This window comes from Gopherus flavomarginatus, chromosome 9, assembly GCF_025201925.1.
Source record: "Gopherus flavomarginatus isolate rGopFla2 chromosome 9, rGopFla2.mat.asm, whole genome shotgun sequence".
NCBI lineage: Eukaryota > Metazoa > Chordata > Testudines > Testudinidae > Gopherus > Gopherus flavomarginatus.
Window position 1 is genome coordinate 15796669 of NC_066625.1, and position 23617 is coordinate 15820285.

The following is a 23617-nucleotide window of genomic DNA, read 5'->3' on the forward strand; positions in this document are numbered from 1 at the left end:
CTGTCCAATCGGCAGAGAGATCTCTGCTCTTCGCCCTATTGAGATCCACCTGGTTACATCAGGCACTCATTCTGACCAGTGAGAGGAGGGTAAAGGAGCTAGGAGGGGAGAGGGTTCTAGTTACCAATAACGTGTGTTTGGGCGTGAGGGACTTATCCATGGACCAATGGGGGACAGGTTGTGGTGGGCGGGGCAGCTTCTGGGCTGGTGCCTGCTGCGCTGGCAGCGCAGTGTGATTGACTCGGTTAGCAGTAGGCGGGAGGCTGCTGTAGCGCGATGCCCATGTACAAGGTGAGGTCCTTTCACGGGGCGCCCGGCGCGGTGCGGGCCGAGCAGCTCCCCACCTGCATGTACCGGCTGCAGAACCTGCACCGCGGCCCGGCGGCTGCTGCGCCACCGCACCAGGTAGGAGCGGAGCGGGAGGAGGGCTCCTGAGGAGCGCGGCCGCCGCACGCGGGCGGGACGGAGGCCTGCTTGGGGGGCTCGGCTGGGAGCGGTGGGGGTTGGGCTGCTTCTAGGCCAGGCCGCTTCCTTACGGGAAGGGTTTAAGCGGCCCGTGGAGCTGGGCCCTGTGGACTCTTCCCCGCAGGGAGGGACCTGGCGCCGTCCCCACGTGGCCGAGGAGCCCGGACCCGGGTATTCACCCCAGAGGGGGTGGGCGGAGAAGGGGGTTCCGCGAGATGCCTGACAAGTCCTGGGGAGTCTCCTCAGTTCCTGCACCGGGGGAAGCCAACCGTTGCTTTGTGTGGCCACTTCCGGGAAACCCTGGTCTGGTGGAGCTCTGTCCCGGCCTCCCTGGCTGCCTGCTCTTGATAGCGCGGAGCCTCCTTTGTCGGCAGTGAAGTTTGCCTGCCCACAGTTGCGCGGGCTCTGACTGTGTGAACGCTGAATGTTGTGGGACCTGCACTCTCAGAGCCCTCTGCGGATCGTACTGGTCCCTTCGCTTCTCTGTTTTACGAGTGGGGAAACTGAGACAGGAAGGTAAAACGTCTTTCCTGGCGCCACAGAGAGTCCTAGGCAAAGCCTTCGGCATGCCCTGGACTCCCTCTCTCTTTGTGGAAGGGTGTGCCAGAGTCTCTTTTATTTTTTGAGAGTAAGATGTTGTGTCTTGCCTTTACCTGTGAAGGTAACCATAGAATGTGAATCAAGTGTAAGGTGATAGCATTGTTGTCCTGAGTTTGCTACCAGTCTGCAACAATATGACTGAGATATGTTAATTCCCTATGCATCTTAATAGGTTATCTACTCAAAACCTAAATATGGCAGTACAGATGTCAACATTGTCAGCTATTTGCTAACTATGTTAGCAGACATCAATTTTATGTTTTTTACCCACAGTCACAAACCAGTTTGCATACCCAGGTGCCAAAAGTTCCAACTCTTCCTTTCCAGTTGCCTGACCCTTCAGATTCCCTGACATCTACAAGCAGTTACCAATTGTCAATACAAAAATCTGTGGCATAGCAAAAATGGGACAGTGTAAAATAAACATAATGGTCTATAGATTAAATATTTTGATAGCCAAACCTGGGAAGTCATGGGTGGTGTGTGCGCGAAGGAGCAGATAGTTCATGAGGGAATATTTCAGTGTTCTGCAGAGCAGAAAAAGTTGGTGAATTATTAGTCTATTTACTGTACCTCACCCTCTCTGTTTACATGGCCTCTACAGAAATGCAGTATTACTACACATACTTGAAATAGCTTTTTTTGTGAAAATCAGATCTAATTGTTAGGTTTGGTACCCACCTGCACTAAAATACCACCAGGTGTGAATTAAAATCAGTGTAGGTGTTTTGGTGCAAGGGTTTGCAGACCAGCCCATACAATGTATTTCATACCGTTCTTGGTGAAACCTCACTTTTAGTACTAAATAATAGCTTTATCTTTCCTCATACTTTGAAGAATTAAGGGCCACACCTAAGATAATGCACAAGGATATACATTAGGTGTTTGCCTTTAGCACCAAAGTACTTTCATTATCCATTGTATAGGCTGCCTGTTGCCAGTTGGCTTTTTTTTAAATCAGTAAAATTGATTAAAAATTAACATGAGACAATCTTGCATATCTTGTCTGGTAATAACTAAAACTTTTACTGCCACTTTTTTTAAAGATCTTCAAAGTACTTCACAAAGATAGTATTATCCAACTACCACAGATGAGTAAAATACTTTGCTCGGGTTTGTATAACAGTTCTGGGAAGAACCAGATCTGACTCCAAGCAGGGCCGGCTTTAGGAAGTGCGGGGCACAATTCGAACACTTTCAGCGGGGCCCTGGCAGGGATGACTTAAAAAGAAAAAAGTGTAAAAAGAAAAAGCCTTCCATTTCTTCCATGTATTATTTACTTTCCATAACTATATAAATAATAAAATATTGTATATTACGTACATTGCATCATATATGCTGTTGATTGGTTATTAATGACTGCCGTTTCACATGTGTAGGTCCATGCCACTCCCTGGGGGTGTGCATATGTGTGGGTCCCCGCTGCTTCCTGCCCCCCTCATTGAAGCAAGTGTGCAGGTTACTGGCCTGGGAACTGCAGGGCAGCAGCGGACATGGGGCTGGTTCGAGGCAGGGCAGGGGCTGACTGGAGGTAGGGGCTGGCTGCAGGCAGGGCAAGGGGTGCGGGGATGGCTGGAGACAGGGAAGTGTGGGGTGGGCTGGCTTCAGGCAGGGCCACAAGGGGGTGCAGCAGGGGTTGGCAGGGCTGGAGACAGGAGTATGGGACTAGATGGCTTCAGGCAGCGGGGTGCAGCAGGGGTTGGCTGGAGACAGGGCAGGGCGGGCAGTGCAGGGCTGGTGGGGGTAGGGGTGTGTGGCAGGGGTTTGCTGGAGATAGGGCAGGGGGTTTAGTAGGGGCTGGCTGAGGGCAGGGGGTTTAGTAGGGGCTGGCTGAGGGCAGGGGGTTTAGTAGGGGCTGGCTGTGGTCAGGGGGTGCGGGGCTGGCTGCAGGCAGCGGGGGGCGGGGCTGTTGCGGGCAGGACAGGGGATGCAGCAGAGGCAGCTGGAGCCCTGGCCCTTTAAATAGCCTCCAAGCCCCCCGCTATCCCAGGACTCTGGGGGCTATTTAAAGGGCCCGGGGCTCCCCTGCTTCTACCCTGCCCCGGACCTTTTAAATAGCCGTGGGAGCCCTGGGGAATGCATGGGGGCGACGGGGCTCCGGCAGCTATTTAAAGGACCGGGGTGGCAGAGGCAGCTGGAGCCCTGGCCCTTTAAATAGCCCCCAGAGCCGTGGGGTAGCAGGGGGCTCTGGGGGCTATTTAAAGGGCCCGGAGCTCCAGCCAGGGGCACGGGGCTTGCAGCGCTCCAGCCAGAGCTCCAGCCAGGAGAGCGGGGCCGCGGGGCTTGTGGCGCTCCGGCCGGAGCTCCAGCCGGGGCCGCGGGGCTTGTGGCGCTCCGGCCGGAGCTCCAGCCGGGGCCGCGGGGCTTGTGGCACTCCGGCCGGAGCTCCAGCCGGGGCTGTGGGGCAGCCGCGCTCCTGCCAGCGCTTTGGTCAGGGGAGCTGGGCCATGGAAGACCCCGGAGCAGACCGCAGCCGGGGTAAGTAAAAAAAATTTAAAAGGCGCCTAAAGCGTGGGGCCCTCTTAGGCGCGGGGCCCGATTCCCAGGAATCGGGCCAATCGACCTAAAGCCGGCCCTGACTCCAAGCCTTCTGTTTGAGCGCTAGAATTCACTTTTATTTAAAGCTGTTTGATATTGCAACATCAGCATGAGTTTCATCACTGTGAAAGTCACTGGTTGAAGTAAATGGCTGGCAAGTCATTCTTGGGTCTTTAGGCTTCTGTATTCATGAAGTCCTTAAACTCTTTGGGGTTTAATTTTGAATTCTTATGTATGTAGATTTGCAGTTTTTATCTGGTTTTGATTAGGTCTTGGAATCACTCTTCTGTAGATAGAGATGCAACGTGGATCAAAAATTGTTTAATAAACGACTTAAAATATTTTAACCAATAAGATTTCAGTAAACCATTTAAATAAGGGACATATTTACAGTCTATCATTTTGCAGTCATCTGTTCACATATAGTCAGTGGAAGTGACATGGGTTACTAATAAGCTTAAGAATTTCCTTTAGGATATTTTTTAAATATTTCCATAGAGTGTTAAAATGAAAGGTGTGATGTGACTAGTGTCAAAATAAATTCCTATAGAGACTTATCACAGTTCATTCAATGATGTACAATAATTGTATTGATGTATTTGATATATGTGAAAATTAATTTAATCTAATTCTTTCCCTCTAGGAAGAGGTTGACCCATCACTTCTAGCACTTGAATCCCGCCAAGAAGAGATCTTAAAACGCTTGTATGAACTTAAAATTGCTGTTGATGGGCTCTCAAAGATGATACAAACACCAGATGCTGACTTTGATGTAACTAATATAATCCAAGCTGATGAATATGCTCCGTTGACTGCAAGTGCAGCAGACTTAGATTCAATGCTTGGGAAGGCAAGTCCAGACTGGTATATTATCAATATACATGTGTCCAGTGAATGAATTACCTTTTGTGCAGAGGTCTCTCTGATCAGTAGTTAATTTGCTTTGCATCCAAATTTGAATAAGAAGGGTAAAAAACTGCAGGCTGAGTAAAATTTGGGATACTCAAAACTGATACGTACAAAAGACCTACTACTGCTCTTTAAAACAAAATCTGTTCAGTTTGGGTTATTTGAAACCTCCATATCACAGAACTGTAAGATGGACTAGTTGATCTTGAAATTATGGCTATGGCACTAAATCTTAGTTCTGCTGAAGTTAATGGACTCTTTACCTTGGACTTTAGCTGGAACCAGATTTTGACTCATAATGAGCACTGTGTTTTTTATCTTAGAAATATTACTGCTTGGTAAGGAAGTTGCTTGAGCAGATGCTGTAAATGTTAAAAATAAACTGAATGCTATAGGATATACAACTATATGGCTTGATAAATTTCTTGTTCCATACCAAAATGTACTTATTGAATGTCTCTGAAGTGCAATGAGTTGTTATACATTGTCTGCTACATATTATTTACTTTTGATGCAGGATTATGGTGCTCTGAAAGATATTGTGATCAATGCAAACCCTTCTCAACCTCCATTGTCACTGCTAGTACTGCACAGTCTGCTGTGTGAGCGTTATAAGATTTTATCAGCTGTTCATACACACTCATCAGTGAAATGTGTGCCAGAAAACCTCTTGAAATGCTTCGGTGAGCAGACTAGGAAACAATCACGTCACGAGTATAAGCTGGGCTTCACTCTCATTTGGAAGAATGGTAAGAATGGCATCTAACTTACAGAAGGGGAGTGTTGGCTTGCAAATGGTTAAATAGTTCTAATTTCAGGCATTTGCTTTAGATGAACACAACATTTAAAGGGTCATTCAATTTGAAAAATCACACTTCCATGTGAATTTTGTACCTACTGTTGCTACAAGTAATTCCTAAGGTTACTAAAAAAGGAAAAATCAGGGCTTTTTTTCTTAGTTTCCTTTTGACAGCAGTTTGTGTACACTCAGATGTGTCTTGTTCAGGTGTATCCCTCATCTGCTGCTCTAGAAGGAGCTTGCAAGAGCATGCTCTTCCTCAGCTAGGCAAGAAATGTGGGGGTGCCAAGCCTCCGGGTATTGCGAGCAGTCTCTTGGAATCACGCTCTATCTCCTGGAGGCTACTTCAGCCAAACCAGGAGATTTTGGGTGCTAACAGTCTGGCACGGCAGCGGGGCCAAGGTAGGCTCTCTACCTGCCCTTGCTGAGTGCCACTCCTGGAAGAGGGCCAGCACCCTCCCTGTGCCCCTGGGGTGGGGGTAGGGCAAGGGGGGTCTCTGCACGCTGCCCCTGCCCTGAGTGCTGACTCTGCAGCTCCCACTGCCCAGGAACTGCGGCCAATGGGAGCTGTAGAGGCGGAGCTTGCAGGCAGTGGTGCACGGAGACACGCTGGCCCCCCCATCTAGGAGCCGCTGCTAGAGGGATGTGCCGGTTGCTTTCGGGAGCCGCCCGAGGTAAACACAGATCCCCTGACCTCCTCCTGCACCCCAGTAGAGCCCGCAACCAAACTCCTTCCCAGAGCCTGACCCCACACCCCCTCCCGCACCCAGACTCCATAGGTGCTGGAACTAGTAGTGCTGGGGGTGCTGTAGCACCCCCGGCTTGAAGTAGTTTCCATTATATACAGGGCTTACAGTTTGGTTCAATGGCTCTCAGCACCGCCACTATGCAAATTGTTTCAGCTGCCCTGCCAAACTCCCTCCCAGAGCCTGACCCCACACCTCCTCCCGCACCTAAACTCCTTCCCAGAGCCCAGCCCCCTTCCTGCAGCTTAGGCTGGTGACAGTGAGGGTGGGGGAGAGCGAGTGACAGAAGGAGGGGAGATGGAGTGAGTGGGGGCGGGGCTCAGAGAAGGGGCGGGACAAGGGTATTTGGGTTTGCGCAATTAGACAGTTGGCAACCCTATATACCAGTAACAGTAGCAACAAAGATGAAACAGCAGAGGCAGGTGTGTACACACAGAAAAGTGGGTAAGGAGTAGGCTTGAGTTGAGTGCTCCTCTTGAGCATTCATGAAAGACCTTTAATAGAGCAGGTGAGCAGAATTTGTTCTGAAACATGCTGTTTAAAGAGTGATTGAGCTCATAAAATACATTTTGCCCTCACTGTTACGGATCTTATCCATTGATGGACTAGTCAAAGGAAATGAATTTCACTGGTTGGAGCCTCAATATGTGGTCTGACACTGGTTACGTAGAGCTAAAAGTTAGCTTCTAACAGCATTTGCCCCACTCTTGTTGGGGCAACAAGGAACCTCTCAAGTGGGTCCTAGACTATCCTAAGTTAGATGACAGCAGGTGTAATTGCATCTGCAAGTGAACAGGAAGCTATCCAGAATGAGCACAGGTTCTGTTCATCCTAGCCCATGCCTCTCAGCCATTTCTGCTCTAGCTGGAGGATTCCTGAAGTAGTGCAGTAATCAAATCTGGGAGTAAAGTTGTGTGAGGTTTACCAATGCCTGGGAATCCAGAAGAAATTAATCTAAGAGGAGCCAAAGACTGCAAGCCCTTATTAGTGACATTATTTTATACCTTCAGTAAATGAGGCATAAAGGCCTGCTCCTGTTGTCCTCTTCCACCACGAATTTCCATTTTAGCCAGGCGGAGTTCGAGCTATCTCCTTTTCAGTTCATATCCCTATCAATTTTATAAAAAGTTATTAAACTAATATCATTTTCTTGTTATTCTGGAAGTCTTTTCTGTAGTGAACTGCATTCTCATTTGATGATTCTCTAAATATGAATAAGGAAAAAACCCTACTTCAATAGTAGCACTATCCAGTTAGGGAGATAGTGAAACAATGACAGACATTCCTAAACTTATTTCATACTACACAGAAACTACATTTAAAAGAACATCATTAAAATTGCAAAGTCAAGCCCTTAAAAGTTAGGAACTTTGCGTAGGCAGCCTTAATTTTCAATCTTAATTTGGCCCCCTTGTGTGTATGCATTTGATGGTCTTTAATTGCATAATCACATAGTACTTTTTCACAGGACCTGCTGTGGGGATGAATGAGGGGTGCGTAGTAGAGACTTGTCGGTAGGACCTCTGCCTCATTTGTTGCAGAAGTAGGAAGGTGTGTAGTGTATGAGTTGGGATTGCAGGAAGAGAAAGGACAGTCTCATGGTTATGGCAGTTGAATGCTGCCTTTGGAGTCTATGCAAAGATTTCATAGGTTATTAATTTTGTGTTCTTCATTTTCTGGGTGCCTGTCTTAAGTCCTTGGGTTCTGATTTGAATATATAAAAGTGCTATATATGATATGGAGTACACCGGAAATTCAGGTCCTAGGCATCTCAAATTGGACACCTGAAATTAGTAGATACTTTTTATCTTAATTCCTTGTCGTTAGTTTCTCTATCTGTAGAATACACCCTGGGTCACAAGGTTAATATAAATTCATTATTTGGGAAGGCACTCCAATAATATAGTGGTAAGCAACATGGAAAAGCTCATAAGGAAATTAATCATTCTGTTTCTAAGAGCAGGTCTTGAATAGTATGCAGTAAGGCAGGCATGGGGCTGTGCATTGAGCAATAAGAAAACAATATTGACTAGCTACTCATTGAGTACTGAATGAAGAAGGGATCCTGTGGGGAAAAGTGTGATCATATAATTAAAGACTATGATAATGTATATGTACAAGGGGGCTGGATTAAGGTTGCAGTATTCTAAAAGCAAGAGAGGTATACACAAATAACTCCTGACAACAAATTCTGTTGGAGAGCATCATCTTGAATGCATGCATTATTCATCAGTAGAACTGGAATATTTACATTTGTCTCACAGACCTCTGCCGCAGGAGTTTATGGAGTAGTAAGTAGTTATCCTCTGTGTACCAGCCTGAGAGTGCGGTGGGATGGGACACTTCACCTGTGAGTTTCACTGATATTTGGTGACACTCAAGCATGCTGGGTTTCATTCCAGGCTCTGTGGAGTGTAGTCCTGTGGACAAAGACTCCTCTACCCCTTTCTCAGCCATTGGCATTCTTCACTGGAATCAGCCGTCACCTCCACATTGCCTAGGCCCAACAAATCATGGAGAGCATGAGAGTGTGTTAGGTACCTGCCCTTAGGCAGATTCCCGGACCTAGCACAGTCCAGAATTCACTGCAGGGAAAGTTCTGCTCAGTCTCAAACTGCAGCATGCCCACTGAGGACAGACTCTTCAAGGAATTTAACTGTTAAAATCTAAGTCCCCAATGAGCATGTGGAAACTTACTTTTCAAAGGCTTAGAACTTGGCCAAATTGTGATTTATTATCACTGCAAAAGCCCTCCTCCTTCCCAAACTTCAGGGCCCTGCTCCATAGTATTGGGCAGTAGGGGAAAGAGGTGGTGCTAAAATGTGTCACTGAAAAGATCGGCTGAACTTAACAGAAGCAAAAGGTATTTTCCTAGACTCATTCTTGGAAGAAGCTGAAATGTTTTTTAAAAAAAAAAAAAACACCCTTGAGACTGAAGCAGACACCTAGCATGGAAAACTTCAACCCAACAGGGCAAGTTATAAGTAACTGAAAACAGGATCTTCTAGGGAAAACTTCAATAGGCAGCAATAGCAGCCCTGCCTCTACTATTAATGAACCTTTTTCCATATATGTACTGTAAACAGTTGTGGTGCTAAGTGTTCTTATTTTTGTCTTAATTTCAGTTCCCAAGCCCCAGATGAAGTTCAGCATTCAAACCATGTGTCCCATTGAAGGAGAAGGAAATATTGCTAGATTTTTGTTCTCCTTATTTGGCCAGAAGCATAATGCAGTCACTTCAACTCTGATAGACAGTTGGGTGGATACAGCCATCTTCCAGCTGAAGGAAGGTAGCAATAAAGAAAAAGCAGCAGTCTTACGCTCCATGAACACCACCCTTGGCAAGACACCCTGGCTGGGGGGAAATGAACTCACTGTAGCAGACATCGTGGCGTGGTGTGCACTTCAGCAGACAAGTTGCTCTAATGCTGTTCCAGCCAATGTACAGAAATGGATGAAGTCTTGTGAGAATTTGGCACCTTTCAACAGTGCCCTTAAACTATTAAAATGAGTATGCAGTCTTCCAAGGGGGATTCTGTAGCTTTATTCCACCCCATGCCTGTTGTGGTGGTTGTGAAAGTCTCTTCTAAAATGTCTTTTAATGAGAGTGTGGACTGATGTCTTTTAACATCAATTGTAAAGTCTTATACCAATAAAGACATCACAGTTGCCTTTTGCTTGTAATCTTATTTGTATGAGATTAAAGTGAACCCATAATAGCCTGTGGTGCTACAGCTGTATGTCAGACCAGTGGTTGTAAGTTTTGAGGGCATGTTTTGACCCCAAGCTATTCCCCATAGCGATCCAGGAAGAGGCTTAGAGCTAAAATGTTAGATGTAAACATTAGGCACTCCCCTGCACTGGCAACCTGGGAGAGAGGTGTGATCAGACACTACTAAAAAAAACAGCTCCAGACACACTGCCTATGGGGGGCAGAGGATAAAGGAGTGGGGGAGTGCAGTGAGGGGCTCATCCCAGGAACTGGATGAGCCCCTCTGGAGATTGGAGTAGGGGGAGCTCGGAGCCTGCCCCTGAGGTGGTGACCAGGAAGTATAAAGGCTTACCCTCAGAGCTCACTAGGGAGCCAGCCACCAGGCAGGCCAGATATCTCCTGCCTAGCCCACAACTGGGTAACCCCCGTGGCCCAAGATACACACCAGGACTGGCCTGACCTGCCCTGTGCTCGCTACCTGGAGGAGTTGCCAGATCTGCCCTGTGCCTGCTACCCGGAGGAGTTGCTGGGCCTGCCACTTGCCCACTACCCCGAGGAACCCAGGGTGGTGGACCCCCCCGGAGGACAACCCTGACCCAAGTACTACCCCAGGGGGAGTCTGAAAGTAGCCCAATGGCAGCTGACCCTCATCTGGCTGCACCACTGCCAGAGCCCATGTCTGTGTTGTGGCTAGGATCCCCACTGACTCAGCAGCAGGTCTTCTACTGTTGCTAGGACCTCGGGCTGGGACACAGTGGAGTGGGAGGGCCTGTGCCCCCCCCTGCCACCCAACTCATGGGTTGCAGTTTTCCCCCGCTCCCAGGCCTTGAAGGCTTCAGCCTACTCTTGTTGCTCAGCCTTATCTTGACCTAGGGCCTAGGCTTGATACTATTTACACTGTTACTGCTCATCTCCAGAAGTGACCTTATAGGAACAGGTGAAATGAGAGACAAAGCATAACTAAATCATGCCTGAAAGAAAAATACCATTGAAGTACAGACACAGGAAAGGTTTTTTGAAATATTTATATAAGAAACTTTACATAATTTTATAGGTTATATTGACTTAATCATGTATACACAGTCTGAGTGATGCTCTACTTAAACTGGAGAACCAAGCCTCTTGTGCTTATCTTCTCTATCCTTTTTTTCTCTTGAGAGCAATTTTATTTTCTCCTTAAGCTTTTCAATTTCTTCCTCTTGCTGCATCACCTTCTGCTGTAGACTACAAATAACCTGAAAGCAAAAGCCAGTTTAAGAAAAATCATGTACTGTAAGGATTCCTCTTAAATTTGCTTGCCACTAGCTAATACACCAAGCCAACTAAATGTTTCCCCCCTTGAAAAGTTAACTTACTCTACCGACAGAAGACATGCAAGTTTCACTGATGATAGGGATGGCAGTAGCAGACACTTGTTAGCTGCAGTACTAGGAGATGGACTTTTCCTTCTGCTACAGTACCAAGTGGCTTTTATTTTGCAGTGGTGCCCAAACTTTTCCTGTCACATGCCACCTACTCTCTGTAATGAAATCTGTCCACATTCCCCCTCCATTACTGCACAGTTGGCATCGGGGCTGCACCACCAGCTTGAAGTGGTTTCCATTATATACAGGGTTTACAGGTTGGTTTAATGGCTCTCAGCACTCTACAAATTGTTCCAGCACCCCTGATAGTTGGCTGAACTGGGCAGGGGGAGGAGCTGGGCAGGGGGGTGGAACTAGAGCAAGGGTGAGTGATGCTCCCTCCCCACCCCAGTGGGGGCTAGCTTTGGCCCTCCCAACCTCTGCATGCGCCTGGAGGATGGGGGGGGGAATACATCCCCCAGTTTGGGAACCACTGTTTTAAAGGGAGATGACTGAAATATTCTGGGGCTTCTGAGGTTAGAGCACAGCCCTTGAACTAGCATATAGGTGACTCAGAAGATCAAAATTCCAAAGTGGTAAGGGAACCCCTGGTAGGTTTTGTGGTAGAAGCACAGGAGTGAGAATCCTGCAAAATTATGTCTTCAGAGAAGCAGATAAAACTGACGTAACAATGAAAATAAGTTATCTAGATTTCGAGACCAATATTTCTCAACCACCACGATTAGAAACACTGGTGCAACAGCCCATTCTCATGCAGTGGTCCTAAGCACAGTAATCAGAAAAGCACTACATTTGTTCCATCATTCAAACCATCCTCTAAGTTGTAAAAATAGCAACGAGGGAATGCAAACAGGCAGAGGAAGAACACAGCTCTGCAACACCATGCAATTTTTTTATGTTCCTCTTGCATAAATGCATTTTTTCAGCTGTATGTTTTCTTTATGCTGTACTAAAATGGAGGCTGTTAGAGTAATAACTTACATTTTCTGTATTATGAAACAGTTCACTTTCAAGAAGCTGAGCAGCAGTTGGTCTCTGTGATGATACCTCACTGGTTAGCAACTTAACATACTTGGTTTGTACTGGCCATTTGTTGCTAAAAGAACTAGGAACATGGCCATTTCTTAAACTTGTCAATATTTTGCTTCTTTCCATTTCTGTTCCAAATGGCTGAAAAAGTTCTAGAAGAATTACACCCACACTGTACATGTCTGACTGCAAGAGGGAAAAAAGTAAAAAAGTCTAGTTACGTTTATTTTCAAAATAAAATTTTCAATGTTGTACACAGGTTCTAGGAAACAATATCAGGTGTTGAACACGGCATCCTAAAGGCTAACAGACTGTTTGGCACTTTGCTAAAGAAAGTTTTAGCATACACATGAACTACCTCATCACAGGGGGTGCACAAGAAAGAGGCAGAACTGAAACTTATGCCAGAGCCAGTAGTGAGGAAGCTTTACTACTTAGAGTGTAACTGCCCAGCAGAAGACTTGAAGTTTTGTTCCTACTAACTGTAACAAGCATTTCTTTTAAAAACAAGTATAAATTTGTTTCATTACATTTAATCATAGAATATCAGGGTTGGAAGGGACCTCAGGAGGTCATCTAGTCCAACCCCCTGCTCAAAGCAGGACCAAACCCCAGACACATTTTTACCCCAGTTCCCTAAATGGCCCCCTCAAGGATTGAACTCACAACCCTGGGTTTAGCAGGCCAATGCTCAAACCACTGAGCTATCCCTCCCCCTAAGTCTCATTCATTTTTAGTCTTTTCTTTTTAGAGAAACGTTGCTCTTAATTATTTAAGGAGTAAAGACAAAGGTAGTCACTATCTTAATCTAAAGAAAGTACATCAGAATAACAAATGCTGGGCAGATAATACTTTGCACCAAAGTATTTTTAAAACTATAGGGAAAAAACAATTGTCACTACCTTGAAATCATAGTGAGATCCTTGCAGCTGTTCTGGTGAAGCATACAGACAAGTACCAACTCCTGAAGTATGTTTTAGTCCTACAAAAAAGAAACAATTTAAATTGCTTCAGTGACTCCAAGTTCATTGATAAAAATTGATAATAATTTAAACATCTGTTCAATAATGCACTGCTAATTTTTTAATTGAAAACTGTTTTTTCAATTACCATTTATCTTCTCTGTCTTTAACCAGTGGTTTGGGATTTCCTGTATAATATCTCTGCAAGCCAGTCCGAAATCTCCTATTTTCACATGGTGGTCTGATCCATATAGAAAGACATTTCTGGGCTACAAAAATAAACTGCATCAATCTCTTACTTCAAAAAAAAAAAATCAGAATTTTTTAAAAAGTATTCTGAAGTAACATTTCTCTATTTGTTTCACAAATTGTAATATTCCTTGTAGTCTTCAGAAGGATAAAACCAAACAACACCTATAAAATAATTACTAATTATTTTACATCTTTCCATTAATAACCTAGTAAAAGAGAGCATAAATGAAATTCACAGGTGTTGTATCAGAAGATGATGCAAACACCAGTGGAGGCAGACATGCAACACCAGAGGCGCTAGATAAAAAAGAAACATGGGCAAACAGTAACAAAACAAGAATTAACATTGGAAAAAATACAAGCTTACAGACTTGGGGGGAAATATTAAACTGATCTTCAGCAGGAGGGGGAAACCTGAGAAACAGTAATGACAAGAGAGACCTAGCATGACAGTGCACAGCAAATTTAGATCATTTAATGTCTAATGGCAACAAACAAACAAAAACCTGGGCTCTGTATACTGAATCATAACATACAGTCCCTCTTCTCCAAATGGCTCTAGTGACCACATCTCAAATAGTACATTCAATTCTGGGTAACTCATTATCAGAAATACACTGAAACCGGGAAGAGTCTAGCAAAGAGCACAAGGGATTTAGGAGGCAGAAAGCATTGACATATGAAGAAAGATTAAAATATCTTAATATGTTCAAATTTAAATTTGGCTATATGACCATTAAGATAGAAAATGCTAAAAAAATTTTAAAATACCTGCAAACTGTAAACCAAGAAAGGAGAATTATTTAGTGTGTTAAAAAGAGTACGGTATGAAATTAAATAGAACATTTAGGCTGCATACCAGAAAATCACCTCCACAGTGAAATGTATTAGGATGCAATACAATTCCTCAAAAGGGAAGTAAAAACCCTATTGCTTGGTAAATGAACTGTACAGAATAATCCTGCCCTGGCTTGGGGGTGGAGGAGGTGGAACCCTGAATGATTTAAATGCACTGTCCATATTTAATATCTTGATTATTTTATAGCAACTCTAAAATGTTACACAAGCACTGAGGTAATGTTATATACTTAGAAATACACCACATTAATTACGTCTGACAAACATATGAAGCAAAATGCAGACAAATATCAGTCAGTATTCTACGGATAGTTGTAACTTTAAAACCCGACTTCAAATCTGTTCTAGAACCCGACATCTTGCAACATCACAAAGAGTGATACAGTTCCCATGACAGAGTCCAAAATTCTGCCTTTCCTTTGGCCCATGTATTCACACTACAAACTAAATTTATCTTACCATGGGTAACATAATCAAGGGAGCCAGCACATCCATAACTGAGTCTGATCCTTTCACTTACTCCCTTTCTTCCTGTAGGCCGAACAGATTTAAGCCACTTCAGGCAAAACTATATGAAGCAATAATGAAAGATGACAGCACCAGCATTAAAGCTTTACTAGCACACCAACCTGTCAATGAACCACTGATTGTCTGGGATAACTCTGCATGCAGAAGAACACTGTCAATCCAGGTAACCATTTGACCTAAACAATCATCATTTTTAAATCCACAGAGTAAAGATGCTATTTAAAATTCACAAAAAAAATTCCTCAACTAATTCACTAAAAACATCAAAAGGTTAATATTAAAAAACGGGGGCTATTAAATCTATATTTGACTGGTTAGATCTTACTGGGTGTTCAGCTCTTGATGACCAAGACTATTTATTTTGGGACTTAATATATGGATTTATGAGAGCCTGAAATTAGGCTCCTTTTTAAAAAAATTCCTGGCCAAAACAATAAAGTTACCTGACATTCACTTTTCACACATAAAAAGCTCCCATTCATAAACATATGAGGCAGAATAAATCCCACAAGCTCCACAATCCCAGAAAGTAGTTTACTATGAGCCAGTGATTTGACTCAATTGCATGGTCAAGTAATTAACAGACTAGCTACAAGACATCTGTGAAATTCAATACTATACCTTCTAAAAAGATGACTGATCATAAAAACAAAACATCCTAGGTTTACTGGTAGAGATCCCACTTACAAATGGGAATTTTATCATTGTAACTGGTTTGTGTTATATTTTTCAGAATCAAGAAAGGTATTAAAAATGGTATTTCTAAGATATATTAAGTTTTGGTGCCTGTCAAACTCAAGGGCTACTTGATAAGTGTTCATCCAAACTAATAGCAGTGAAATTCAAGAGTTAAAGCTGCCACTCACTCCATCGTTAAGTAATTCTGTTGGAAGTGTTGCAAAAGTCACAGACCAGCAGAAACCTTACACATAGTACCTGTTTGCTCAAGCTGTCTGGGACAGGCTATATTCTGGCCCTCTTTTTTCCCCTCCCTGCTGCTGCAGTATAAGAAGCCAATTGAGTACTAGGACTGTGATATTAGAAGAAAATCAGCCAATAAATACTCTCTTTTCCTTTCCTTTCCTCCCCTTTTTCTTTAATTAATTTGTATTCTGCAATCCTACTGATTAAAATATTAAGTATGAGTTTTAATTTAAAACCAAACAATAGACAAGAACATCTACACAAAAAAACCTCTCAATCTCAGCTGCTAGGAGGAAGGGTCAGGGAGCTTTGCCTTTCTCTCAACATTCTGGCTGCACCCACATTGCCAAATGGTTCATTTCACTAGCAAACCTTCCAGTTTGCCTGATGCACATGACCAGCCCAAAGCATAAATTAGAGATATCACTCCGACAGCAAAGAAGCTGTGGTACAAATTTCCCACATGAAAAGCCAGATAAAGATGGGGGAGACTGGACTAGGGTGTCAGAAACCACATACGTGGTAACCATACATATGTTGAACAGTGGGGAAAAAAACTCTTAAGCTTCCAAGAGTAAGATGAATGGGTTACAAATATGGGTGTAATATAGTATGGAATTAGTGATAACCATCAGTAGAGCTCCAGTGTTTCTGGGCTTACTAATCCTGTCCCCTTCCTTTTCATCATTTAACATAAGAATGGCCATACTGGGTCAGACCAAAGGTCCATCCAGCCCAGTATCCTGTCTGCCAACAGTGGCCAATGTCAGCTGTCCCAGAGGGCCTGAACCTAACAGGTAATGATCAAGTGATCTCTCTCCTGCCATCCATCTCCTCTCTCTGACAAACAGAGACTAGGGACACCGTTCCTTACCCATCCTGGCTAATAGCCGTTAATGGACTTAACCTCCATGAATTTATCTAATTCTCTTTTAAACTCTGTTATAGTCCTAGCCTTCACAACCTCCTCAGGAAAGAAGTTCCACAGGTTGACTGTGCGATGTGTGAAGAACTTCCTTTTATTTGTTTTAAACCTGCTGCTCATTAATTTCACTTGGTGGCCCCTAGTTCTTATATTATGGGAACAAGTAAATAACTTTTCCTTATTTACTTTCTCCACACCACTCATCATTTTATATATCTCTATTATATCCCCCCTTGGTCTCCTCTTTTCCAAGTTGAAAAGTCCTAGCCTCTAATTTCTCCTCTTATGGGACCCGTTCCAAACCCCTAATCGTTTTAGTTGCCCTTCTCTGAACCTTTTCTAGTGACGGTATATCTTTTTTGAGATGAGGAGACCACATCTGTACACAGTATTCAAGATGTGGGCGTACCATGGATTTATATAAGGGCAATAAAATATTCTCCATCTTATTCTCTATCCCTTTTTAAATGATTCCTAACATCTTATTTGCTTTTTTGACTGCCGCAGCACACTCCATGGACATCTTCAGAGAACTATCGACAATGACTCCAAGATCTCTTTCCCGATCAGTTGTAGCTAAACTAGCCCCCATCATATTGTATGTATAGTTGGGGATATTTTTTCCAGTGTGCATTACTTTACATTTATCCATATTAAATTTCATTTGGCTAGTTTACCTAGCCAAAGCTCTATCCTGAGTAATCATTTAAGCCTGTGCATACTGTCGTTAGATTAGTTTGTATCCCTGTGCAGTAAGGCATCTCCTCTCCAAAAAGATATGGGTATCATGAAAAGGAAATTGCGTAACTGTGTAATTTTCCCTCTAATTATGAACTGTTAGTAGAGAGGATTCCCAGTTAGCGCAGTGTGTTTGTAACAGGAGGTGCTGACTTAGGAGTTAGCTCTGTCATTTATATTAATTGAGCCCTAATTGAAAGACAGGCACTTGGCAGTGGCTAATTAACCAAGTAGAGGCACAGCCAAGGGGCTAACAGGGTGAAAGTAATCCCAGCAGTTAGGTCTATATAAACACACAGGAAGGAAATATAGGAGGAAGAGTTGGGAGCCTGAAGGAAGGCAGAAGTAGGCAAGACTAGCTGCTGCTACTGTACCCTTCCCTAGAACCAAATGAAGCTAGTGACTTATTGTCAATATAAAATACGGTGGTAGTGATGGAGACCTGAAGTGGTTGGGGCCTTTGATTAAGGCATAAGGGAACTCTCAGGGGACCACCCCAAGACAGTGTTTTATGCATTTTTACAATAAATTCCAATTAAACAGAAGTTAACTATTTTCCATGGAATATCTTCATTAGGAGGGGATGTTAGAACATGCCAGATACATACAGGAACATTGCACAAATGCATTACTATAGTCAGCCTGGCACTCATTAACTGTACTACCCATAAGAAATGTATGAACTGTACCATTCATATTAAAAATAGGGTATTATTTATGTAGCAATTTACCATCGTGCCAAATAAGTAACAAATTCTGCCCACGGAAAACTTACTATCTGAGGATACAAGTGAATACAGTAGATAGAATTAGTACAAAGTATGGTGGGGCATTTCAAATTGTATGCATCAATCTAAGTGGCTTTCTAAGGGTATGTCTACACTACCCGCTGGATCAGCAGGTAGCGATCGACCCAGCGGGGATCGATTTATTGCATCTAGTCTAGTCGACCTCCAAGCCCGCACCCGTCGACTCCTGTACTCCAGCGCCACAAGAGGCACAGGCAGAGTCGACAGGGGAGCAGCAGCAGTCGACTCACCATGGTGAGTGGTGACACCATGGTAAGTGGATCTAAGTATGTCAACTTCAGCTACGTTATTCAAGTAGCTGAAGCTGCGTAACTTAGATTGATTCGCCGCCCCTAGTGTAGACCAGGGCTTAGTGTTGCCAAGAAGTTTTTGGCCAATATTGATTGGAAGATTGTCCCAAGCATATTGAGGAGCTTGAAAGAAAGCAAGAAGTCAGAAGCAAAACACAGGGAACATTGTTAGGTGATGATTTCTCTGCCTTCCTAGAAACACACAAATGCTGTTATTTCAGTCTGTATCAGTATAGTGTACACTACCAAGAAAGCTACAAGACTGTCAGAAAGAACTGGGGTGAAGACAACTACTATTAAGAACAAGAAAGGTGAATAGCTAAAATCCTTATTCGGGAAGAAATGGACAGACATGGGATATTTCTTCCTAGTCTTCTTTAATTACAATGTAGTTACAGTTATTGCTTTATAATAAGAAAAGCAGAAGCGTAAGATATAAGTCAATATACTCTTAAATCTGTAGGAAACACAAATCCACATATAGCTCACGGAACCAGCTTGATTGAAATCCCAGGAAGGCAGTCTGTCTTCGACAGTTTCAGGATGGTATTTGTTTACCTCATCTGCAAAGTATGCTCACTAGAATCGGACAGATGCACATGCACAGCTTTATATCTAACACACACACACTAGGTGACCCAAATTTCTTGATTTTATTTTTTTCAAACAATGAATGGTTTGAAATCTTAAAACCCCAACTATAGAAGAAAAATCACATTTCTAATATTCAATGCTTAACTACTATAATTATGGACACACTTGACTACGCTCTTTCAATTAAATTAATATTAAAATTCAAATGTTCAATAGGCAGATAAATCAGAGTTCTTTTTTTTTTGGCAAAAATACAAGGTTCTTAAGTTTTATTTGCAACTAAATTCTGCAGAACATATTCTGCTATTGGTTTGATGCTTTAGTGGAACAAATTCTGCAATCTGTGATGTAGACACCAAGTATGCCATTATTCAGGCAAATGCCTCCGTCTGCTCTCGTTTATCAAGGGACTAAGGAAGACTGGTTAAACCTAACCTTATCCAGCTAACATGTGCTTGTCACAAATTGCACTAGATAAGCAAAGTCAGACTGTAGACTACAAAACTCAGAAGTACATTAACAAATATGTATTTTTGGTTCCATACAGGATCAGTCTATTCTTCCAATTCACTTAGCTGCCAAACACAGAAGAGAAAAGAGTTTGCGTTGTTTGATAGAATCTGGCGCTGACCCAAAACTAAGGTAGAGCATTTGTAGTCACTCACGTTGCACTCCATCAAGAATATACACAACTGCATACTGAAGTGGAATATAACTTTAGGGCTCCCTTAGTGATTAAGATCTTATATTTTCTACAGGTGATGATGTGCAAGATTTCCCACACTATGTGGCAAGATCTCTGGAGGTCATAATTTTGAATGTGGAGTTTTTTTATTTTTAGTTCACTTAACATATGCAGAAATACGTAACTGAAGGGACACAGGATAACATGGACACAGTACACAAATTAGGGTAGAAAATGTGAATATGCTCACTATACTGCCAGCTAGTGGCTACAAATAAATGAAGGAGAAAAGATACATCTCAAACTGAAAACAAACCAGGAAAGACAAAGGACTGGACAAAAATAGGCTAGTCCCAAATAATAAATAATGTAAAACAGTGGTTCCCAACCTTTTTTGATCTGCCACCCATAAAAGCGGCCAAAGAATCATTCCATTCCACAGTCTTTTGACCACAAAGGGTTGGGGAATTTAGGTCATGAGTATGGTAGGAGCTTCTGCCTGCCTCCCCACATACTCTTCTTTGTGCCTGCATTTTGCTCAACTCTGGGGTAGCAAAGCTCCTAGGTGCTGTGAAGTCTCCTACCTTCCCAAGCACCAGAGTTGAGCATAATTAAGGCAGCTCTGTGACTGGCTGCCAGTCTGGAGGGGTGCGGAGGCATCAGCCACAACAACAAATTAGGGGTAAGTAGGGAGTTGATCTGCCTCTCACCAACCCCAGCTACTGGGTTTTAGTGACCCATAGATTTTGCTGTTCTCTTAACTGATGGCATGGAACCCACAGCTAGGTGATGTCCTACTAGTTTAGCAATGCTAGTCTAAACTATTTTTTGCTGTTTAAAATATTTTACTTTGCTATCTTTATGTAAGCCACTTGATGTTTACTGAAGTAAAAAGAATTAACTTATTAAATTTGAATATTTTAGAGATAACAGAGGTTACACAGCACTTCATCTCCTCCTGCTACACTGGCCAAATATTTATCTAACTGAGACAGACATTTTGACCAGATTTCAGAGAAACCTGGGAATTACACAGAGTAATGCAGAAGAATGTCTTCGTATCTTGTGTGAGAAGGAAGTTCAAACAGATCCTGAAATGGATAGTAACTACAAACACAGCTCCTTACATTTAGCCCTACGCTCTGGCGCCTCTCGAGCTATATCTATTCTAATTGAGAATGGTGCTAACATAGATGACAGAGATGAGTTTGGCAAAACAATGCTTCACACGGCTGCAGAGCATTTGAACAAGGAGGTAACAGAAACTTTAATCACCTGTGGAGCAAACATTAATTGTACTCTTCCAATATATGGAAAAACTGCTCTTCAGCTTGCAGTGTGCACTGCATCATCTAAAGCAGGCACAGTTTTAGCTGCCGATATAGACTGCATCCATTTACTGTTAATGAATGGAGCCAAAGTAAATACTCAAGATTGTGACGGACGAGCAGCTATTCATGACGCTTGCTTGGGAGGCAGAAAAGAAATAATTGATCTCCTTGTAGATTACCATGCAGATGTTAACATTTTAACAAGACAAGGGCAATCTCCCCTTTTTCTGTTTCTTCAACACAGGACAAATCTAAGATGTACATCACTGTTAAATAAGTTGTTAAACCTCTCATACCCGTTGAAGCTAACCAATAATCAAGGAGATCTACCCACTGGACTTCTGTTCCAAGAATTTCAAATACAAAAAGACTTTCTTGTAAGATTATCAAATAACATGTTGTCTCTGCAAGACATCTGCAAAATCACTGTCAGAAGAATATATGGGGAAAAAAACAAACAATGCTTGAAAAAACAACTTCCTGTAACTGTGTGGAATTCTTTATACAACTACCAGGACTACTCACAACTTTGGTAAATAAATCTCATGACTTAAACAGTCACAAATGATTAAATGATTCTAGCAGATTTGATTAATATGTGTCACATATGCAGTCACACACACCTACATGGGAAAGTGAATTGAGAAACTGTTGATCCTGAAACTGTGTAACAAAAAATTAAACATGAATCAGGATGCATATTAATACTGCATGTGTATTTTGAAGCAGCTCTTAACATTTCTCAAATGTAATTTTAATACTCAAGGGTTTTTTTTAAACATAATACTTTTCATGTGTAATCACGATTTTAAGTACAGTATCTAGAAAGACAGCCAGTGAACCTCCAAGAGAAAGGGATGGGGAAATCACACATTTGGTCTATTTCTATATGTTTTCAGTTTAACTAGTAAACAAAACAAGCAAGATATTCTACAAATTCTCATAATTAAAGCCAATTAGTCAACAATAATCTTATACCTATATCTATTGTCATCAATCCAGGTTACTCAGGAGGATGTAAGGACAAAATTCTAATTCGTTATATTTTTAAAAAAATTGGCTCTCATTGTTCTTAATGGGAACGAAGTCAAGCTGCCCTCAGGGAAGATGGTGAACCCTTATACTGTCTGGAGGCAGAGAGATGCACTGTGAGAAGAAGGTGAATAGAACCAGGGGCCATCTTGGTTAAGGGCAGCATGTGGCCTCAGAGCCATTGAGAACAATAGTAGATAACCATTTTGAAAGACAGCCATTTTTTGAGTTTCTCTGAAGACAATTTTCTCCCTTAAGTCTGAAGGAAAATAAACAGAAAAAAAAATGACCATTAATACTAAAATGTAGTTTCAAAAGATACCCATCGCATCAGGTCTATTCAAGATTCATACGTCCGCTGGAGTTTGTGTAGCTAGATAAGGCTGCAAGTTTGTCACGGAGGTCACAGACTCCATGACTTTCCGGGACCTCTGGGTCTTCTGCAGAGGCCAGTGCAGCTGCTGGGGCAGTCTCGGGCCACTGCCCCCAGCAGCAGCAGGAGTTTGGGTGTAGGAGGGGGGTCAGGGCTGGGGGGTGGGACACAGGAGGGGGTGAGGGCTCTGGGCGGCACTTACCTCAGGGGGCTGCCCAGAAGTGACAACATTCCTCAGCTCCTAGGCAGAGGCGCAGCCAGGGGACTCTGTGCGCTGCCTGCACCTGAAGGCACTGACCCCGCAGGTCCCATTGGCCACAGTTCCCTGCCAATGGGAGCTGCAGAGCTGGCACTGGGGGCAGAGGCAGCGCACAGAGTTGCTTGGCTGCACCTCTGCCTAGGAGCCAAGGGAGGGGGATGTTGCTGCTTCCAGGGAGGCACAGAGACAGTTAGGGAGTCTGCCAGCCTCGCCCAACCCCCTTCCTCCCCACACCCAAGATTTAGTCAGGGATATATAGTACAAGTCATGGACAGGTCACGGGCCGTGAATGTTTGTTTGCTGCCCGTGACTCATCCATGATTTTTACTAAAAAATACCCATGACTAAAACATAGCCTTATAGATAGAAAATGCCTAACCTGAGATCATTTGGGACATATAACAGTCTGACAAACAGTGCTAAATTTCTTAAAGGAATCTATTTTAATTAATTTTAACTCAAATTAATTAATAAGTTTACTTGTAAATTTTCAGCAAATTCATTCTGTCATGAAATGCTGTAATTTTGCTGAAGGTGCAGTATATTCTTCATACATTAAGTGATTGAATCTTTAAGTGCAAAACTCAGTTCAGCCTTAGCTATGGAGCCACTATCAGCAACTCCATCACACAAATGGTCTTTCCTATCTTTACTAGTAATACCTAGTTCCTATAAGGCATTTTTTATCAGTAGATCTCAAAGCACTTTTCAAAGGAAGTCAGAATCATTATCCAATTTTACAGATGGGAAAACTGAGGCACAGAGAGATGAAACAACTTGCCCAAGGTCACCTAACATGCTAGTGGCAAAGCTGATAGCAGAACCCAGGTCTTTTGAATACAAGTCCAGTGCTCTATCCACTAGGCCACACTGCATCCTCTAATGATTTTTCAAC

The 23617-nt window shown here is 43.1% G+C and overlaps 3 protein-coding genes across 5 annotated transcripts in view; 2 read left to right on the forward strand and 1 right to left on the reverse strand.

Annotated features, from left to right (window-relative positions):
- The first annotated feature begins 196 nt into the window (after positions 1-196).
- On the forward strand, positions 197-9728 carry AIMP2 (aminoacyl tRNA synthetase complex interacting multifunctional protein 2). Of its 3 annotated transcripts, none has more exons than XM_050966759.1 (4): positions 197-291; positions 4247-4453; positions 5030-5261; positions 9183-9728. In XM_050966759.1, the coding sequence occupies exons 1-4, from the start codon at positions 277-279 to the stop codon at positions 9566-9568; spliced, it is 840 nt and encodes a 279-aa protein (XP_050822716.1). In that variant the 5' UTR covers positions 197-276; the 3' UTR covers positions 9569-9728. The 3 variants fall into 3 exon arrangements, with proteins under 3 accessions (XP_050822716.1, XP_050822715.1, XP_050822718.1); XM_050966758.1 differs by having other exon boundaries at positions 230-405; XM_050966761.1 differs by lacking the exon at positions 197-291 and adding an exon at positions 514-981.
- A 1050-nt stretch (positions 9729-10778) lies between these two features.
- EIF2AK1 (eukaryotic translation initiation factor 2 alpha kinase 1) overlaps positions 10779-23617 on the reverse strand; it is a 34977-nt gene continuing 22138 nt past the window's right edge. Inside the window, exons 12-15 of the mRNA XM_050966735.1 lie at positions 13273-13393; positions 13065-13144; positions 12115-12348; positions 10779-11004 (exon numbers count right to left, since the gene is read on the reverse strand). Coding sequence (XP_050822692.1) covers positions 10870-11004; positions 12115-12348; positions 13065-13144; positions 13273-13393 — 570 coding nt within the window. The 3' untranslated portion in view covers positions 10779-10869. The remainder of the gene's footprint in view (positions 11005-12114; positions 12349-13064; positions 13145-13272; positions 13394-23617) is intronic.
- On the forward strand, positions 14357-23615 carry ANKRD61 (ankyrin repeat domain 61). Its single transcript, XM_050966751.1, has 3 exons — positions 14357-14925; positions 19590-19684; positions 20652-23615. The coding sequence occupies exons 1-3, from the start codon at positions 14695-14697 to the stop codon at positions 21592-21594; spliced, it is 1269 nt and encodes a 422-aa protein (XP_050822708.1). The 5' UTR covers positions 14357-14694; the 3' UTR covers positions 21595-23615.

What these genes read in the sequence shown, in the direction of transcription:
- AIMP2 (XM_050966758.1), top strand. Translation starts at nt 277, where the DNA reads ATGCCCATGTACAAGGTGAGGTCCTTTCACGGGGCGCCCGGCGCGGTG. An exon ending in CTGCTGCGCCACCGCACCAG is followed by an intron (nt 406 to 4,246) that starts GTAGGAGCGGAG and finishes CTTTCCCTCTAG; the next exon opens with GAAGAGGTTGACCCATCACT. An exon ending in CACTCTCATTTGGAAGAATG is followed by an intron (nt 5,262 to 9,182) that starts GTAAGAATGGCA and finishes TCTTAATTTCAG; the next exon opens with TTCCCAAGCCCCAGATGAAG.
- ANKRD61 (XM_050966751.1), top strand. Translation starts at nt 14,695, where the DNA reads ATGGGTAACATAATCAAGGGAGCCAGCACATCCATAACTGAGTCTGAT. An exon ending in GAAGAACACTGTCAATCCAG is followed by an intron (nt 14,926 to 19,589) that starts GTAACCATTTGA and finishes GGTTCCATACAG; the next exon opens with GATCAGTCTATTCTTCCAAT. An exon ending in GGCGCTGACCCAAAACTAAG is followed by an intron (nt 19,685 to 20,651) that starts GTAGAGCATTTG and finishes TGAATATTTTAG; the next exon opens with AGATAACAGAGGTTACACAG.